The sequence below is a fragment of the Morone saxatilis genome, unplaced genomic scaffold (genome assembly GCF_004916995.1).
Source record: "Morone saxatilis isolate NCDOM2014 unplaced genomic scaffold, NCSU_SB_2.0 Contig11, whole genome shotgun sequence".
In the NCBI taxonomy this organism is placed as follows: Eukaryota; Metazoa; Chordata; class Actinopteri; family Moronidae; genus Morone; species Morone saxatilis.
The window spans coordinates 6,339,247-6,356,251 of record NW_023339663.1 but is presented as its reverse complement, the minus strand read 5'-3'; the positions used below and the strand labels follow the sequence as shown (position 1 = coordinate 6,356,251).

The following is a 17,005-nucleotide window of genomic DNA, read 5'->3' as shown; positions in this document are numbered from 1 at the left end:
GAGTGATGCTAGCCTGGTTGCCCAGTCGGCCTAGTCTCACACAGTTTGCCGGCTCAGGTTAGCTTCTGGTTTATTGTGTGTATGGCTTGAGTTCCCGTCAGGTCCATGTATAGAAACTGCAGCTGACTACTGACAGCTGACTAATGCCGATGGTGAAAACACTGAACACATTTGTCTAAGAAATGTTTTCAGGTTTAGGTTCAGTCGTGGGTGTGTTATGATTCATGTGTTGTGTTATCATATTATCTGCCCAGGACTAAAGTTAAACTACTAGTTTACTCATCTTTTAAAATGTAACCAATATAACAGGGCTGCCACTAATGATTATTTTCATTACTGATTAATTATTGTCTCATGTAATCAATTAATTGTGTTGTCTATAAAAAGTCCAAAACCCAAAGATATCCACTTTACAATCATGTATGACAAACAAAAGCATAAATCCTCACATATGATAAGCTGGAACCAGTAAATGTTGTTAATTTTTTCTTAAAAGACAGAAGAGTATCAAAATAAGATGTTAGGAAATTGCATTTGACATATTCAAATGTCTTGTTTTGTCCAACCGACAGACAAAAAATTAAATATATTAACTTTACAATCATGTATATGACAAAGAAAAGGATACAATTCTCAGATTTGAGAACTTGGAACCAGCAAATATTTGGCATTTTTCCTTCTGGTATGAGACTTAACTTTGGTGCTGGAGCTACAGACAAACTCAATGGATAAAAGCATCTGTACACTCAAATCTTCAAGGCAAGAATGGCCTTCTTGGTCAATTATTAAGCAAAAATTACAAATATTTACTGGCTCCAATGCTACCAAAGAAGGTAGCCTGCATATTTTTGAACAGATTTGAGTGTGTGAATGCTTTTCCCCCTTAAAAATAAACCAAGAAATGATTTGATATAAATAGAATCCAAATGGGGTTAGGAAGGTCCAGGATCCTGTGTTCAGATGTTGTTTTATCCAACCAAACCAGTGTATTTTGGGCATTTTTTACATACATTTCTTAAACAAGTAATCAGTGTATCGAGCTATTAATCAGTATCACTTATCAAAGTTTTCTTTTTCAAATTTGTGTGTCATCTCCTCTGTGACTCTTTTTATGGCTCATTATTGCTGTGGGTGCAGTGGTCAGTCTGATATTTGACTCAACAATCAGGTCTTGTTCCTCTATATGTTGGTGTGAGTGACTAACAGCGCTAAGCCTGTGGGCTGAGTGGAAGGAATGACAGTATTTCATGACTATCAAACATCAGCTCCTCCTACTGTTTTGGTGAAACCCAAAACTGCAGAAAACTGGTTTAATGAGGACCGACAGTACGGGCATTTTGTACATACTCTGAACCATTAGTCTCGTTAACCCTTAGGATCCTAATCCTATTCTAAGAGTGGACAGGTTATATTCTTTAATATGGGCTTGATATGAATTTAGGTTCCTGTCTTAAGTCATTTTATATGAATATGTTTATATTATTCTAGTATAATATTCTATACTGTACAGATTGTGGTAGGTGAGCTTTGTGGTTAGTTATTTTGGTTCAAAGTAAATCCAGTATTCATGTTTTATTGAGGGTAAAGAATTACTGGAGGACTTCAACATACTGCATAATGAGTTACGGTAAAACATTATCACACTTGTATATTTAGCATATTAACTTTTCTCACTCTTCCTCATTTAAACTCTCGCCACCTTTTTTATTTTTTATAATTATCACTTATTTGTTTAGGGAAGCACACATCTACAGACGCAAGCAGTATGATATGGCCTCAGTTATTATTATCAAACATCTTATAGGTGATACAAGTGTGTATACAGTACATGCATGAAGTATAAGAATGACATGGGATTAAGGGAATAATCTTTACAGCGAAAGAATAATTTCTGTCAGTTATATCAGTCAAACTCCATCATCTTCTTCAGTGGTTGAATACTGCACCTGTTCCTGATATTGCTGTAAAGTTAATATTTACAAATCATTAGGGGTTTGTCCTACTGCTATTAATATTTTACTATTTTTTGTAGATAAAGTAAATCAATGCTTCCCTGTTGTGCTTTAAAAATCATCACAACAGTTTCCTTATTAACTAAGCACATAACATAAACAGGGAGTGCCAGTTTGCTCTCCAAAGCATCTTGAGGATACAGTCACTATATATTTTACTTATTTCTGGATCTCACGCAGAGGGACAAACCCTGAACTACTCGCACAAGTGAACTGTGATCTTCATGTCTTTCTTTACATCTCTTTGTCTTGTTTCTCTCTCTCTCTCTTCCTCTCTGCCCCACTCTTTCTCTCTCCCTCCTCATTTTTTCATCCCTCTCTGTGCCTCTCGTTTACCTCATCTCATTACCACGAGGAAACACTGCACTATTGTCTCCCCCCCAGAATGTCCCCTTAAAGTCGATGCAAGAAGAAGAAGCTCCATGCTGCTGTTTGTCCCGCCACACTTTGTGCTGCTGTTTGAGAGACTTATTTCCTATGGGGTTTTTTTGGGGTCTTTGGACCACATTAACCCCTTTCTCACACTTTAGAAACTGAGCACTCTTATGTAACGCTGGGTCAGAAGTTCAGCTGAGAAAAGTTTTTTTTTCTTTGAAATAGTCACATGGCAGAAAGAGCAGGAATAATGAGGTGAATGACTGAGGAACAGAGCATACACTGTGTGGCAGTGTGAGAAATTACATTGCGTCAAAGGCATCTTGACAATGTTTGAAATAAATCCTGTAAGGCAGCTGTGCTTCACAGAAAAGGAAAAGAGGCCTCTGCTACAAATAGTCACCACACACAGCTAAGGACTGTAAGTTCAGTCACACTGAAGAAGAATGTGGTTTAACTTCTTATGAAAAGAATGCAGGAAGACGGAACTTCATAATGTTATGACTTTTAGGATTTTTTTTCAGTTTAATGGCCCAAAATAGTTCTTTGTGGTCTGCACTTACAATGGAAGATATTTCCCAGACAAGCTTCATGTCCAGTAACCGTCGTCTCACCTGAGCCTGAACTGCTTTGAGCCTAATCTTTAAAAAAAAATGGTACTGGGACATTTTTCAGTTTATTTGTAATCGTATTATATAGAGAGGCGTTTCTGTTGTTTAGCCTACTCTCAGGGATACAAAAAAATCATAGAAACCAAACAGTATAACATGATACAGTTCAACAGCTAACAAATTGATTTATTAAGTAAATATTTCACCTCCAAATACATCACATTATATGAAGTAGTTGCTTTTTAATCCGCTTTCTGTCTAATCTCCACAGGGTTGGAAACACATAATGTATCTATGTTTATTTCCTTAACTCCTGGGAGTAGGAGAGGCCCAGTGGGAGTCTTCATTTCCAATTTCAGTCTTCAGTTGTGTGGAAATGTCACCTCCTTGCTTGTGGCTACACGTACAGCTGAACCTTGTCATCAGCATCTCTAATTTTAGCTGTCTTTTACAGAACACACACACACACGTGACATTTACTCATATACAGTGTACTGTATATGAGTAGATCTCTGTGTCTGCCTCTGTGCTATATCTCTGCTGTTGTCTGGAATCAGCTGTTTGTGTGTGTGTGTGCTGGCAGGGGGGGAATTCAGTGCCGATGGGAACTTTAAAACAAAGAGGACTAACCTTCAATTTAGCTGAGCCTCATATCTCCACACACCAGCTGCATACTAATAATCCAGACTGAGGTAGACTGGAAAGCGGCACTAAGAGAGTTAAATGTGTGAATGTCTCTTTAATAAATCTGCATCATCGCTCTTTCCTCGTCAGAGCTGGTTGCTCTTATCTGCTTTCTTTATACAGGTGACAGACTATACAATTTTTAGTATAGCTTTTTGTTGTGTACCTTTTTTACATTTAAATGTAAATGACATATCAAACTGAAAGTGAAAAGAATGAAACCTCCACAGCAATAGTGGCTGTGAATCACTGCTAAAAAACGTTCAATGCGGTTTGATTCTTTAAACAGGAAACTGGATCTAAGAGCAATTATAATTGTTCTTTCTCAGTTATTTTTTGGAAACCACAATTCAGTTTAGTTCAAAGCTGCATATTCATTTTTAAAGATGCACACAATGCACAAAAACTGTCCATATTTTCTTGTGTTCTAACCTTTAAAAGCAGGTTTAAAACAGTTATTTTCAGCTGCTTTCTTATGTTGTCAGGCTCTACATTTGTATATTTGTTAACACTTTCTTTTAAAGTTTGAACGTCTGTAACACCCTTTTAAACCTTGTGTATGAATTATGCTGTATCGATAAATCTTTATGACCTTGTAGTGTTAATATAACTGACACTGAAGGAGCAGCAGTTTAGTTTCAGTGTAATTATTGTGATTCAAAGCGTCATATCAATATTAATGATTCCTTTTAGCAGATTGCTGCGTTGACTTCGCATTAATCGATGTATGGATGCATTGATGTGTTTGAGAATGGAGTTCTGTTTTTGTTTTGAAGAAGCTGTTCTCTGAGGCGTTCGTCTGCTCTCCGTCTCACGCTCTTCCTGTTTAGTTTTTGGTGCAGTGGACCTCTCATTATGTTTTTCTTCTGTTCTCCATCCCCTCTTGAACAGTCCACTGAAGAAATATTGCAATCTCATGTGTGTTTTTGAGCATTTGACCCTCTTAACCACAGCTGTAATAAGTTGCAGTTACTAAAATAAAGGTGGATTTTAGTTTCTTCTTGTTGCGATCACCGGTAACATTCGCTGGTGTTTATCTTTGTTTCTCTGCTCGTGTGAGAGAAAGAGAGAGTGAAATCAGAAGAAACACAAATAAAGCGGGGATCAAATGCCAGAGGGAGTCAGTCAGAGGAAGTTGACCACATACACACACACACATCTTTATTGCAGATAAGGAATGACTGGGCAGCTCACTGTGCTGACTCACTACTGAAGACAACAAGTAAACATGCTGCCACCCACAAGCGGTGCAGGGATTCTTTTTTGGTCAATCAGCAGCATTTTCTCAAGGTTTCTCTCAGAATGAGGAAGAGTGTAGATCAGATCTGACTCCAGTCCTTCAGTCGTGCCATTTAGGTCAATTTGTCGTCTAACTTTGATGTATTTTTTTGTGATTTAACTCCTGTTTCGTTGCTTTCAGCTGAAAATACACAAACTCCAATTTCAGTGTTATTTTATGTTTCACTGCGGGTTGAGAACATTTTCCTTCCCCTGGGCTTTATGAATTCTTTGCTAAATCCATCGCTTAACTCAAACAACAAATAAGGCTTCTGTCTGTGTTCCTGGAAAGTGCTCTCCTCTGTGTTCCTGACTTTTTTTTTTGGATGTACAGAATTTTCTCCGGCACTCGACATTACGCTGTTGTCAACAGTAATTATTGCAAAGGTTAACATCTTGTCTTCAGGCTAATTTAGGATGAGATTATGTTGGCTCAAGTCTTTCTATACCTTTTTAGATCGTTATCAGTAAACGTGGGATTCATTCAGATATGCATATCCTATAGTATATGGTTTGTTGTCATTGCTCTATCCCCACAATTTCCTGGCTAATATAGTCTCACTTTCCAAACACAGTGCAGTGATGGAGAACTTACCCAGCCTGAGGATAAGAAATTTGTCTCCTTCCAGGACTCATACACAGGTCTACAATGTATGGAATAGCATGGGAAATGAATTCACTAATTTCAAGGTTTTTTGCAAGTTTGAGATTTGCTTCTGTCTGAGGGGCCTTTATAACTCAGGAATGTGGCTTTTTTTCCACTCATCTTCTGTAATTCAGAGAGGTTTATGTTATATGAGAGATGTCTCTGATTGCTGAGGAGTCCTGGAGATCCATGATTCTTTTTCTATTACGCCTGGCTTTTATCTTAATCCCTGTGACTAATGTTTGCTTCCCTACTCAGGAGGACTTTCTGATTGAGCCAAATACTTTAGTCAGCCATTGCACTGATCAAAACCACTGCTTTTTCTAATCAGGTTTTTCTTTTCTTTCTCGTTGTTCTTCCTCTTTCTCTCTCTGTCACACACATACTTGTCAGCTGTTGACCAGAGACTTTTTTTAAGGAGTTGTTTGACTGGTTAGATTAGATTGGTTAGAACATACAGTATCACAATTACTCTCTGCTGCATGTTTGCCATACATTAAATAACTGTATTCTAATTCTAAAAGTAATATTGATAACCTGTTGTATCCGAGAATTAAAAAGAAATACATACAACCAGTGAGATGTTGTACAACAGTTGAGCAGTTTTCATTGATTCCACAAGTTTTAGGCTAAAGTGCAAGATATGTCATTTTTGATAAAAGTACAGAAAATGCATTTTCTTACATTAGTATACACACTGAATTATGCAGTATAAATAGATGTGACTACAGTTTCATCAAAGCTTCAAGCTGAAATTCTCTTGGACACAGCAGTTGTCAAAAAACCCAAACAAACACACGCTGAGGTTTATGGCACTTCATTCAAGCCTGATGCTTCTTGCCAGAGGTTGCTTGACGTCTATATTGCTCATTTCAGTGGACCATCAGATCTGCTCCCAGGGGTGTTTGAGGCAGAGTGATGTTGAGCTACTGAGAATTATGGAAGACAGCTTTTATGACAGTAGGATCTAGTGCAGTGTCACAACATTTATCATTAAAGATAAAAGTTAAATATAGTTTTTAGCCAATGTCAGTTGGCCGGTCCACCACTTTGGTCCTGACTGAAATATCTCAACAATTACTGAATGGATTGATGTGAGATTGTGTACAGAAATATCTGGTCCCTAGACAATGAATCCCACTGACTTTCTTAATTCTCTGATTTTTCTTCTAGCACCACCATGAGGTGGATATAAACTATTACACAGGTTGCCAGTAATGTTTATGTATAGACATTCATGATGCTTGGAGGTGGATTCTAACTAACTGACTGTTCCTCACAGCCTCACAGAGCTGCTAGCATGGCTCTAGACCCTCGGTAGTCTTGTTAGGACATCTCGTCCAGCCCCAAGTTTATTTTGTACTCAAAGTGGAAAAAACAAACAACCTCAGTGTGTCCTTTGCTCCCAGTGCATGGAGAAGAAATGCCTCTTAAATGTTTTACACTGACGGTTAAACCTGAACACTTCCTACCTCAAACACATTTTAGAGCACTGTTTTTGACAGAAGCAGCCACTGCCAGAACCCACATCCCACCGTGCTTTTGCTTAGCTGGCAGCCGTGACTGCAGATCCCCCCTGTGATTAAACAACCACACTGACCACAGTCCATTCTGGCCAGCAGGACCTGAGGTGTGAGATTACAGGGGGCATGGTTAAGAATTAGCCTCTGGAGAACATTATCTGCCCGCACGCTCTGTGACGTAACTATGATACATGTTGCGGCGATTCCCTTGCTCTTTCACTCTACTGTTGACATCCTGTCCGCATACAGTGGTGGATGAGTAGGTCTGAAAAGGATAAGGAAAAGGATATGAATCTACAAAGGTTAAGTGAGCAGTCCCTCTCTGAATAGCCGTTGAATCACACAGATGCTCCATAGCTGCTGTCAGAGAAGGAATGCAAAAAATTTGGTGACACTTTCCTCAATCAATTTGCAGTCAGCGAGTCAGAAGAATGCTGTTTTTATGTCATGGCCCAATTTCGCATTAGAAACTTTGATACTCAGACAAAGCATTTCTCTGTGCAGTTTGGGCCCATGCTGTCACATGACCTCTAAACACAACCCAGCATGGAAATTCATTTGTAACCCCTAAGCAATTAATGACTCACTAAAAGATAATCCCTTTGTGAGTTAAATGAAGCAGCCTTTTGTCTGCACTGTCTATCTGAGCGCCTAGCATGACCTCTCCATCCGTTTGAAACTCTCCCAACTCCCTGTAGGCTCGACCCAGGACAGCGGGCTGTTTTCCTGTTTTCACTCTCTTCTCTTCTTCTCTCCTCAAGATGCTGCTAATGAAGTCATCCTCATATGACTATAGGCCATTTGTCTCTGCTCCACACTTAATGAATCAGAGCATACAAAGGCAGACAAAGACCTAATTACCTCACTACAGACAAAAGCATTAATAGAATCTGAACTGATTGCCTCAGTGTTTGGCGTTGCTGAAAGTCTAATTGATTTTCTAGAAGGAAAACTTTATATACATTTTATATAACAATTCTCCAATGACTGTACATCATATTCCTAATGTAAACATTTATTGGTTGGCAAAACTAGTGATTTACTGAGCCGATATACTTGATATTAAGACATACATTTAATGAGGCATATTGTGTCTGTTCAGTGGATCAGGTCCCAATAAACTACAGTTTCTTATTCTGTGTTCTCGTGTGTGGCTGATCTGAAAATGTATTATTCTTAAATAACTAATAAACTACCAGCTAGGATAGGTCAACTGCAATTGAGAGTGAACACTAGTAAGAAAGGGAGCAGAGAAGTAATGGATAAAGGGTTGAAATCACCAGTTCTCTAAGAGCGCAAACTTGATCAAACCCATTATGAAGTGAATAAGATTAAACATCTTCAATTCTAGGATACTGTCTTCTATGAAAAAAGAGGGATATATCAGATAAATGATGGGAACCACTGCCTTAGAGACTCATAGATTTTAAATTGGAAAGAGTTATAATTGGGATTGGTCACTACCATGAGTGAAAGTATCAGAATATCAGGAGAGCAAAGCGACATCAGTGCATCACAAGGCAAAACCTGAGTTAACCGTCCCGCAAATTAAAAGCTGATTGATTTTGAAAGACTTTCAATGAAAAGGTTTTCTCACAGCGACCGCAGCAGTCAACACAACTGTACAGTTGTTGCCATGATGTTTGACAGAGTACTTTACTTATGAAAACATCACATTAGCCTTGTGGAATCCTCTCTGTCCGTGCTCCTCTGAACGACTTTGACCGAGCTTGTAGACGGACACATTACACCCAGAACACACTGGCACCATCTCAAGCCTGTCATTGGTCTGCCTTTGGCTCAGCCTGTGGGTTTAAGCCAAGAATAATGTTGTTGACCTGCTGGAGTGACTAAAGTGCTGCGAATCATGTCTGTACAAACAGTTTTAGCTCTGGTGTCCCTTTGAGTCTTTGTGACCATCCGAAGGGGAAAAGATCTACCCTCAAATACTATTCGACTGTTAGAATTTAATGTTGTAGTCGTCTCACTTTACCTCAACCTGCCCCGTGTATTTGAACATAAGTTAGCGACTTAGATTTCCCAGAATAACTTTTGACAACTCCCATAGGAGAAGAGGCAAGAACAAATTTGCATTGTTGTGGGTTGTTTGCGTAGGTGGAAAGAGCAAGAGTGCACTAAAGTGATTTTTGCAGTTGAGAACAAGTTACTGAAAGCTCAACTTGTCTTGTTGCTGCTTTGCATTCAGGTCTATTTGGGGTCATTGTGGGTGAAAAAATCTGATTTGTTACCAACAGTTTTTGTCTGTTGACATGTTACTATAGTTTGCTCTGTTGATTGATTAATACTTCTGATGTTGTGAAGACAAAGTGACAAAGCTTCACGGGGGGTCGTGAGGCCTTCTTGTTTTTAAGGCATGCTATAAAATGTCAAAAATATTCACAGTAACCGTATATCTCAGCATTTGGGTCACTTCTGTGAAGAAAAGTAAATATAAAGTAAGTTGTTAAGTAAATCGCCTAATACAACAATTGTCCGGAACAAGAAAAGACGGAATTTGCAAAAAATAAGCCTATTAAATAAGTATGGTTATTAAAATGATTTAAAAAAAGACATAATACAGACAGAATTGCATAAAAAGTTCCCTTACAAGAAACAATCCGATCAAAATTCACCCAAATGACTCGTTTTACATAAGTTCACTATTTGGCTTCATACAGTTTTGAATATAGTTTAACATATATCCATAAAATATGTAGCTTAGCCAGGGGTCCTCAGTGTACTACATGATAGAAAAGGGGCCCCTTACAGAGAAAAGTCTGGGAACCACCGAGTTATGAAATATGAGATTTGTGTTTTATGGCCGTTGATATGGAGCTAGCCAAGTGTAGAAAGAATACTGACTGTCGGCTGTAAAAATGTCTGAACTATGCATCTTTTTTACACAGAACAGGTGGACGAATACACAGCGCCTGAACATAAATCAGCTCACAGTATTTTAGTTGTTCCACATCCTGCTTCCTGCTGGTCCAACACTAACTGTTGAATGTCAAGCCTTGTAATAAAAAAAACACTGAACGGTCTGATATCTGACATGTCTGACCCGAGGTTCCTCACCCTGTGTGTGAGCAGTTTGTTGTTGTGAGCCTTTTTGCTTGGTTTTTATTGGCTGTCCATTCAGGAAGTTCTCACTACTTAGAAACACTGACGGATGGTAGTCTGTCCTCGTCTGACCTGTAGTTCCTGAACCAGGCAGGTTAGCCAGTTCACAGACAGATGGAGTGGTATATCGAATGCTCCAGGCATCGCATTTAAAACCCACATTTCTGGATGAGGAGTGATATCGTCACTGTTCCTCAGTTTGACCTTGTGTGCTCTTTCTTTGTCCAGACAGCAGAGCTGAATATGTTTTTCCAGGGAGTCTGCCCGTTTTAATGATTTGTTCAGCCTGGTGAGTCATAAATGAAGGGCGAGTTCACTGCTGTGATCCAGTTGTTTGAGCCAGTAGCAGACAGGCTTAAGTGTCCTGGGTTCTCCTGGGCTTTGAAAAAGCATCTAAATGGTGTGATGATCTTTGCCCATAGACTTACAATTGGACAGAGATCATTTAATGCTTTTGAGAAACAGCACTGGCCAGAGATTCAGTTTACTTGCACTTGTTTTCTACTACATGTTTGTTCTGATGTATTTCCCTATAGGGCTACATTACGAACACGTTTTTTTTGCAAAGGACAATGTTTTTTACCTTGTACATTAACTTATGTGTATTAGTGACTGAAACACATTGCAAACAAAGAGTCAGCTGTCATTGATTCATTTATAAACAGTATACATTTCTGCAACGCTACTAGCCAATCATGGCCCACCCTGAAACAAAATAGCTAGAGATGCAACAATTTATCAGCCAAAGTCTCTGCTGAGTTGACAGACATTGGCCTATCAGGTAATAAAATGGCATTCACCAATATCAGTGGCCGATGTTTTTCTGTTGTGTCATAAATGTTGTGTAGGTTATTTCTAACTCAGATATTGGTCAATTAATCACTTCTGTTTTCCAGCACAGGTACAAATTGCACACAAACGCCTGTGTGCTCCATGCATCAGTGGCTGTTCTGCTTTGCAACAAGTTTCACTGGTACAAAAGGTGTTGTTATTTTAAACAGGCCCAGAATCGGTACAGAAAAGATCGGTACATCCCTAAAAATGGCGTGATGTTTTTGAAATTAAAGTGAAATTTAGCAATGAACTCGTTGACAACCTGCAAATTTGTGCATATATATATATTAGCCTGAAGCTTTTGTAATGTTGCCTGTCATCTTGCCATTAGCTTTCTCCCAGGATGCTTGCATGTCAGTAAGTAGCGCTGGTGCAGGGTGGGGTCAGTGAGGGGTGTTTTCCCATTCCACAGACGCAGGGCTCGGGGCAGCTCTAAGTGATTCTGTGAGGAATTTGTTTACTTGTGGCGGAGCTACAAATAACTGCAGGGTTTATATAGGGCGAAAAACGACTTCCCCTCCAGGCAGCCATACAACATAAACAGAGCCGCGAGGGGAAGTACTGGAGCGTCTTATTAAAGCACACCACTACACATGTTCCACACGGCCACATGGATCCCATTACTCACTGAGGAGCTTTTTTCCATCAGGCTTGCTGGCCCTAGCCCCTTCATCCTCACTCTGGCAATTTGTCTGAGTCTGACTTAAATAGATCCTAAAACCATGTTATTAATCTGTCTCGGACTGACGCTGTTTGAAACTATGTAAAAGGAAAAGCTTGTGCCGTGCTGTTCAGTCTGACAGTGTTTCAAGACAATGTCTGGCACAAGGTCAAAGTCTCTGTGTGCTTGACCCACAAACAAATTATGCACACCTAAAGCCGACTCAGAACTTGACCCTAAACGTCTGGCACCAACCTGTTTGTAAGATATGTAATATGTGGCCTCCCTTCCCATTTTTCCCAGTGTTTATTTAATTTCATCTTACCATGTCTTCCTCTCTTTCCCCTTCAGGCGTTTGGGAACGCAAAGACCGCCCACAATAACAACTCGAGTCGCTTTGGCAAATTCATTCAGGTGAACTACCAGGAGAGCGGCACTGTGAGAGGGTAAGGAACCAGAGACAAGTGCTTTCTATCCCCCCCACCCAATAAAATCATTATTTGATTCAAGTTAATCATTGTATTTTACTTTTTGCAGAGCGTATGTGGAGAAATACCTCCTGGAGAAATCAAGGCTGGTCTATCAGGAGCACAACGAGCGGTGAGGACTTCTCAGAAAAGCAGATCAGAATCTGAATCTTGATGTGAAACTACCAAGTACATAGTTTTGTTAAGCAGAAAGTGACTGCTAACTAAAAAAACTGTCAAATGTTGGCCTCCAAATGTCTCCCTCAAAGACCTCTTATCAAGATTCCCACTGCGGCTCCTGTACACATTTCTCTATAATCTTAAGATACTGTACTTCTAATATGTTATATCAACATCTGGTATGTTGAGTCAATCTTATATGACATTTGAACTGCACTTTGTTTAAAACTATACTTACTAACTTAGAAAAAATGGTGCTGGCAGCAAGTATAAAATACATTTTTCGATTTTGGCAAAAAATGTGCATCTGAGTGAATTTCACTCAGAAAGCCTGTTGTTCGAGTTTGCCAAAGTGTAGTTCGTGAAGTGAATTGAGCTCTAAGTGGTGTTGACACTAATGTGCCGGACTGGCTGGACAGTGTGGCGGGGGTTAACCTCACCATGGGGGGCTCACAGTGGGCCCCCTACGTTAGTCGCCTCTTATTGAGATAGATTGCTGACTCCAGGCCCATAAAAGCTTGTATATGTGTGTGTGTGTGTGTGTGTATTCCAATAGACCTTTGGTCGCACAGCTGCTACACGATTTTGACCTCTGACCTGTATGCTACAGCTTAATGCTGTAAGAGGAAAAGTGCACACGCGCATACAAACACACTTGTACGCAAAAACAAACTTAAATAATGGAGATGTCATGATCCTTTTTTAAATAAATTAAATTTAAAGGTGCAGTGGTTAGTGATTTTGGAGAAAGATTGATTGTTGAGAGACTAATTCCCAGATCGTCAGATATCTAGAGTTGCTCCAATACCGATACCAGTATCGGAAATTCCTCCGACGCAGTCGTAAATATGGTGTTGGGTATCGGCTACTACGCATATATACAATACCACGTGAGTTATTAGCCCCAGAATGGGACCCTGCTACTTCCCAGCAGTTGCACATTTCCCCTTTTATTTATTTTTTTCAGGACAGTGAAGTCATGAACCGCCCTACTCTGACTCTGACAATGGGTTTAACCTGAACTAAGCCATACACAGAGGTGTCAAAAGTACACACAACAGAAGTACAAAAAAAGACTGCGGTAAAAGTAGAAGTACAGATTGAACTTCTCTACTCAAGTAAAAGTGAAAAGTACTCTCTCGGTTTCTCTGAAGTACATTTCTACCAGCTGTTTCTGAGCGAAGCTAACCGTAACTTCAAATAGGGTTGAGTCTCCCTCTCTTGTCTGCTTCGTCTTTTATGTTGTTTTCATCATGTTACGTCTGTCATGCGTGATATGCACCCTTTTTTGATGTTTGAAAGGCGTGCAATGATACAAAATAAAAATAATTGATAATTCCCTTCAAATGCATACACGTATCAATCTATCTGTGTCACTGTCAGACTGTAGAGCTATTTAACAATTATTTGAACAAAAAAACTTGTTTTTTTTTCAGGAACTACCATGTGTTTTACTACCTGCTGGCAGGAGCGAGTGAAGAAGAGAGGAAAGCCTTTCACCTCATGAAGCCTGAAGAATACCATTACCTCAGTCAGGTGGGACTGTCACACATTTAAAAGAATATGAGATCAATAAGTTAATCTGGTTTTGTCTTACGCCGTTTGTCTTTATGAGTTTTGTGTTCATGTGTTTGTCATCGTTTTCATTTACTTCTATTGTGTAGTTGTGTCTGTTTTTGTCTGTATTGTTGTCATCTACCAGTCCGACGACCCCAGCGAGCCAGCAACAGTTACCTTTGTGTCTCTGCAGACAGGAAAGAGAGAGTCGGGACACAAAGGAAACACATTCCACTATTGGTGGCTTTCCACACCTTCTATATAGTTCCTTTCTCTCTCTCTCTCTCTCTCTCTCTCGATCTGTCACACACACGCACACGCATATATGAACAAAACAAAACCTGTCACTGTCTTATCTCTCCACATGTTTCAGAGAGACGGGCACGAGTGTGTTATTTTTTTATTCTATCTGTGGGTGTGTGTGTTTGTGCTCATTCGATATTACTTTGTGTTTTGTGGGTGTAACTGCATGTGTGTGGGGTTTCGGATTGACACGTGCACTCACACACACTCACCCATACACCACTGCCGACAAACACACAGAGACAGTGACAAAAACAGTATTTGTCACTTTTCTCTGTTCCTTGTGTTTCCCACAACGAAATCAGGTTTCACATGGCCACGAAACAAAGCCACAATAAGCACATACACACACTTTTACGCGTATGGAATATGGATGATGTGTAAAACTTGTTGCGTCTGTTCTTCCGAGCTTTGAAAGTCACGCGAAGACAATCAGGGACTCACTCCTCCGAAATCTCTACACCTATGCCGAAGAGAGCAGGGAATTCCTTTCATTCCTCCCGGCCACTGACATGCACATACAAACACACAAACACACAAACACACAAACACACATGCAAACATAAATACATACACACATTCTTCCACTCTGCACTCTTATCTATCTCCCTTGTTCTCCTTTGGTTTATTCTGAGAAGTTGAAGTAAAGAAATCCCACTCTTGCACCAGATAGAGCCCTTGCATAAATTTCACAACCAATCCAGACAACTTGTTTATAAGCTACATAAACACGTTGCAGTTACGGCTGTGATTCATTTTTCACACCCTGGTCCTTAATCTTAACTCACTTTGCATTTTGCTTTGAGAACCACACCTGTGTCTTTGCATCTTTTAATTTGCCCATTAACCAGAAATGTACATTGAACTGGCCAATGTTCAGAGCAAGCCATATGTTTTTAGGTTGATTTCCTGATTAGTTTAAATATTGAATGAAAATTATTTTGCAGACACTTAAAACTTTCTTTGGATGCTTGAAATATAAAATCCATCAATTGCAGTGAAGTATTAACTTTATTTCCCTCCAACAGTTACATTAGTGTTGTGTAATATTACAGTTGTAAGTTGTAAGCAAGACTCTCAAAGATGGTGCATTTAAGGACACTGTGACTGAATCTCGCTGGCTGTCAAAATGCTTTGACAAGACAAAAAAAATATACTTGGCATGCCCGAGAAGACAAGGATGTTTAAAAATCAAATGTCAAACCTGGAGAAGGATTTTAAACTGGAAGACCACGTGACGCAATAATTGCTTTAACACAAAACAGATTTCATATTTCAAGCTTTAGTTTAACGTGTCTGCAAGTTGATTTGATACATGAACAGAAACGGTGGCTTTTTGGAATATAGGAAATCAATCATAAAAACTCATGGTATGCTTTAAAAAATGGTCAGCTTTAAATTAAAGTAAAGCCAGTCATTCTGAATCCTTAATGTGCATGTGTATTACAAACCTCCACCTTCTGTCCCTGCTTTAATGACTTGATGTGTTCGATCATAAGTGGTTATTGTTCAGTGTCTGTGAATGCTTTTTGTGTGCTTACGTCTGTGCCATCAGTGTCTGTACGTCAGTGAGCGTTTGACTTTCTCCGTGTGTAATGAACAGCCATTGGTTGCGTCTTAACAGCACGTCCTTCCGTCGCTGTTAGTTGCACATAAATCTGTGTACATGTTTAAGTGTATGTGTTGTCAGTGGAATGCTGCTGTCTAACAGTAACCTTGCCCCCCTGTAAACTCTGCCTTAACATTTCCAGATGACAAAGAAAACCCACCAACTGCACTGGGACAGTTACTATGAGAGTGAACCGGTCAGTATCTGTGCCTCAGCTGTGTACTATGTACTGTCCGTGTGTCTGTACATGTTGGAGAAGCGTCAACAAGTAGATTTTCCCCGAGCACTTGCTCAAGCTCACACTTTCCCTGCACAGTTGCACACCCCACACCCTGCCCTCCTCCCTCCGTGCTCATTTTGTATTTTTTTTTATGCTTTTTGGATATTTCCTGGTTTGGGTTGTGTTTATTGTAGCTTTGTTTGTTTTTGCTTTTCCCTGTTGTGCTGCTTCTCTGAGTTATGTTGGTATGTCTAGTCATATCCTGGCCACTGTAGCTTGCCTATGTTGCTGTAACCTGTGTGACTTTTTTGATCATTGACAGTGCAATGTTTTCTAGTACCACCATGCTTAAACAACACAGTAGAGGGCATCCATGTTGAGATATTTCTATTACAACTGCTGAACATTTCTCAAAGACCTGAAAATGTCATTAGTAAATACAGGATTTTGTTTCCAGCCTGTCTGTATCCTATACATCACTTTTACTGAATGACATTTGGAAAAAAGTTGTTATCGTCAGTTGGGGCTGACAGTGCTGCTCAGTGTTTATGACTAAGACTACACATTAAGATCAAGTGATAGACGGTTGGCAGCAATCAAATCATCCCAGTTAAGTCCAAGAGGTAAAGCAAGTCAATGAGTGTACTTCTGCAAATGCAAATGTTACTTACTGTAGATTAGGGGCACAAAACATAGTAGGACAAGTTATAACCATAGGCTACAAAGTGAGCTGGAAGTTTCCCAGAGTTCAGGAAGATAATAGCTTCTGTCTTAAAGGACCAGCATGTAGAATTTAGTGTTATCTAGTGGTGAAGTTGCAGATTGCAACTGACTAAACACCGCTCGCATCTGTATTTGACAACTACGTAGAAAGTACGTGGCTGCAGAAAAAGTGTAAGTCTCTATTTACAGTATGGCGGTTCAA

The 17,005-nt window shown here is 39.6% G+C and overlaps 1 protein-coding gene across 10 annotated transcripts in view; it reads left to right on the top strand.

Moving 5' to 3' along the window:
* The window catches only part of myo9aa (myosin IXAa), a 104,370-nt gene that overhangs the window by 43,311 nt on the left and 44,054 nt on the right, over positions 1-17,005 (top strand). For 9 of the 10 annotated variants that reach the window (XM_035651740.1, XM_035651742.1, XM_035651741.1 and 6 more), the window contains exons 3-6: positions 12,096-12,190; positions 12,282-12,344; positions 13,828-13,927; positions 16,003-16,056. In XM_035651740.1, coding sequence (XP_035507633.1) covers positions 12,096-12,190; positions 12,282-12,344; positions 13,828-13,927; positions 16,003-16,056 — 312 coding nt within the window. The remainder of the gene's footprint in view (positions 1-12,095; positions 12,191-12,281; positions 12,345-13,827; positions 13,928-16,002; positions 16,057-17,005) is intronic. The other variant, XM_035651739.1, reaches the window with a different exon arrangement.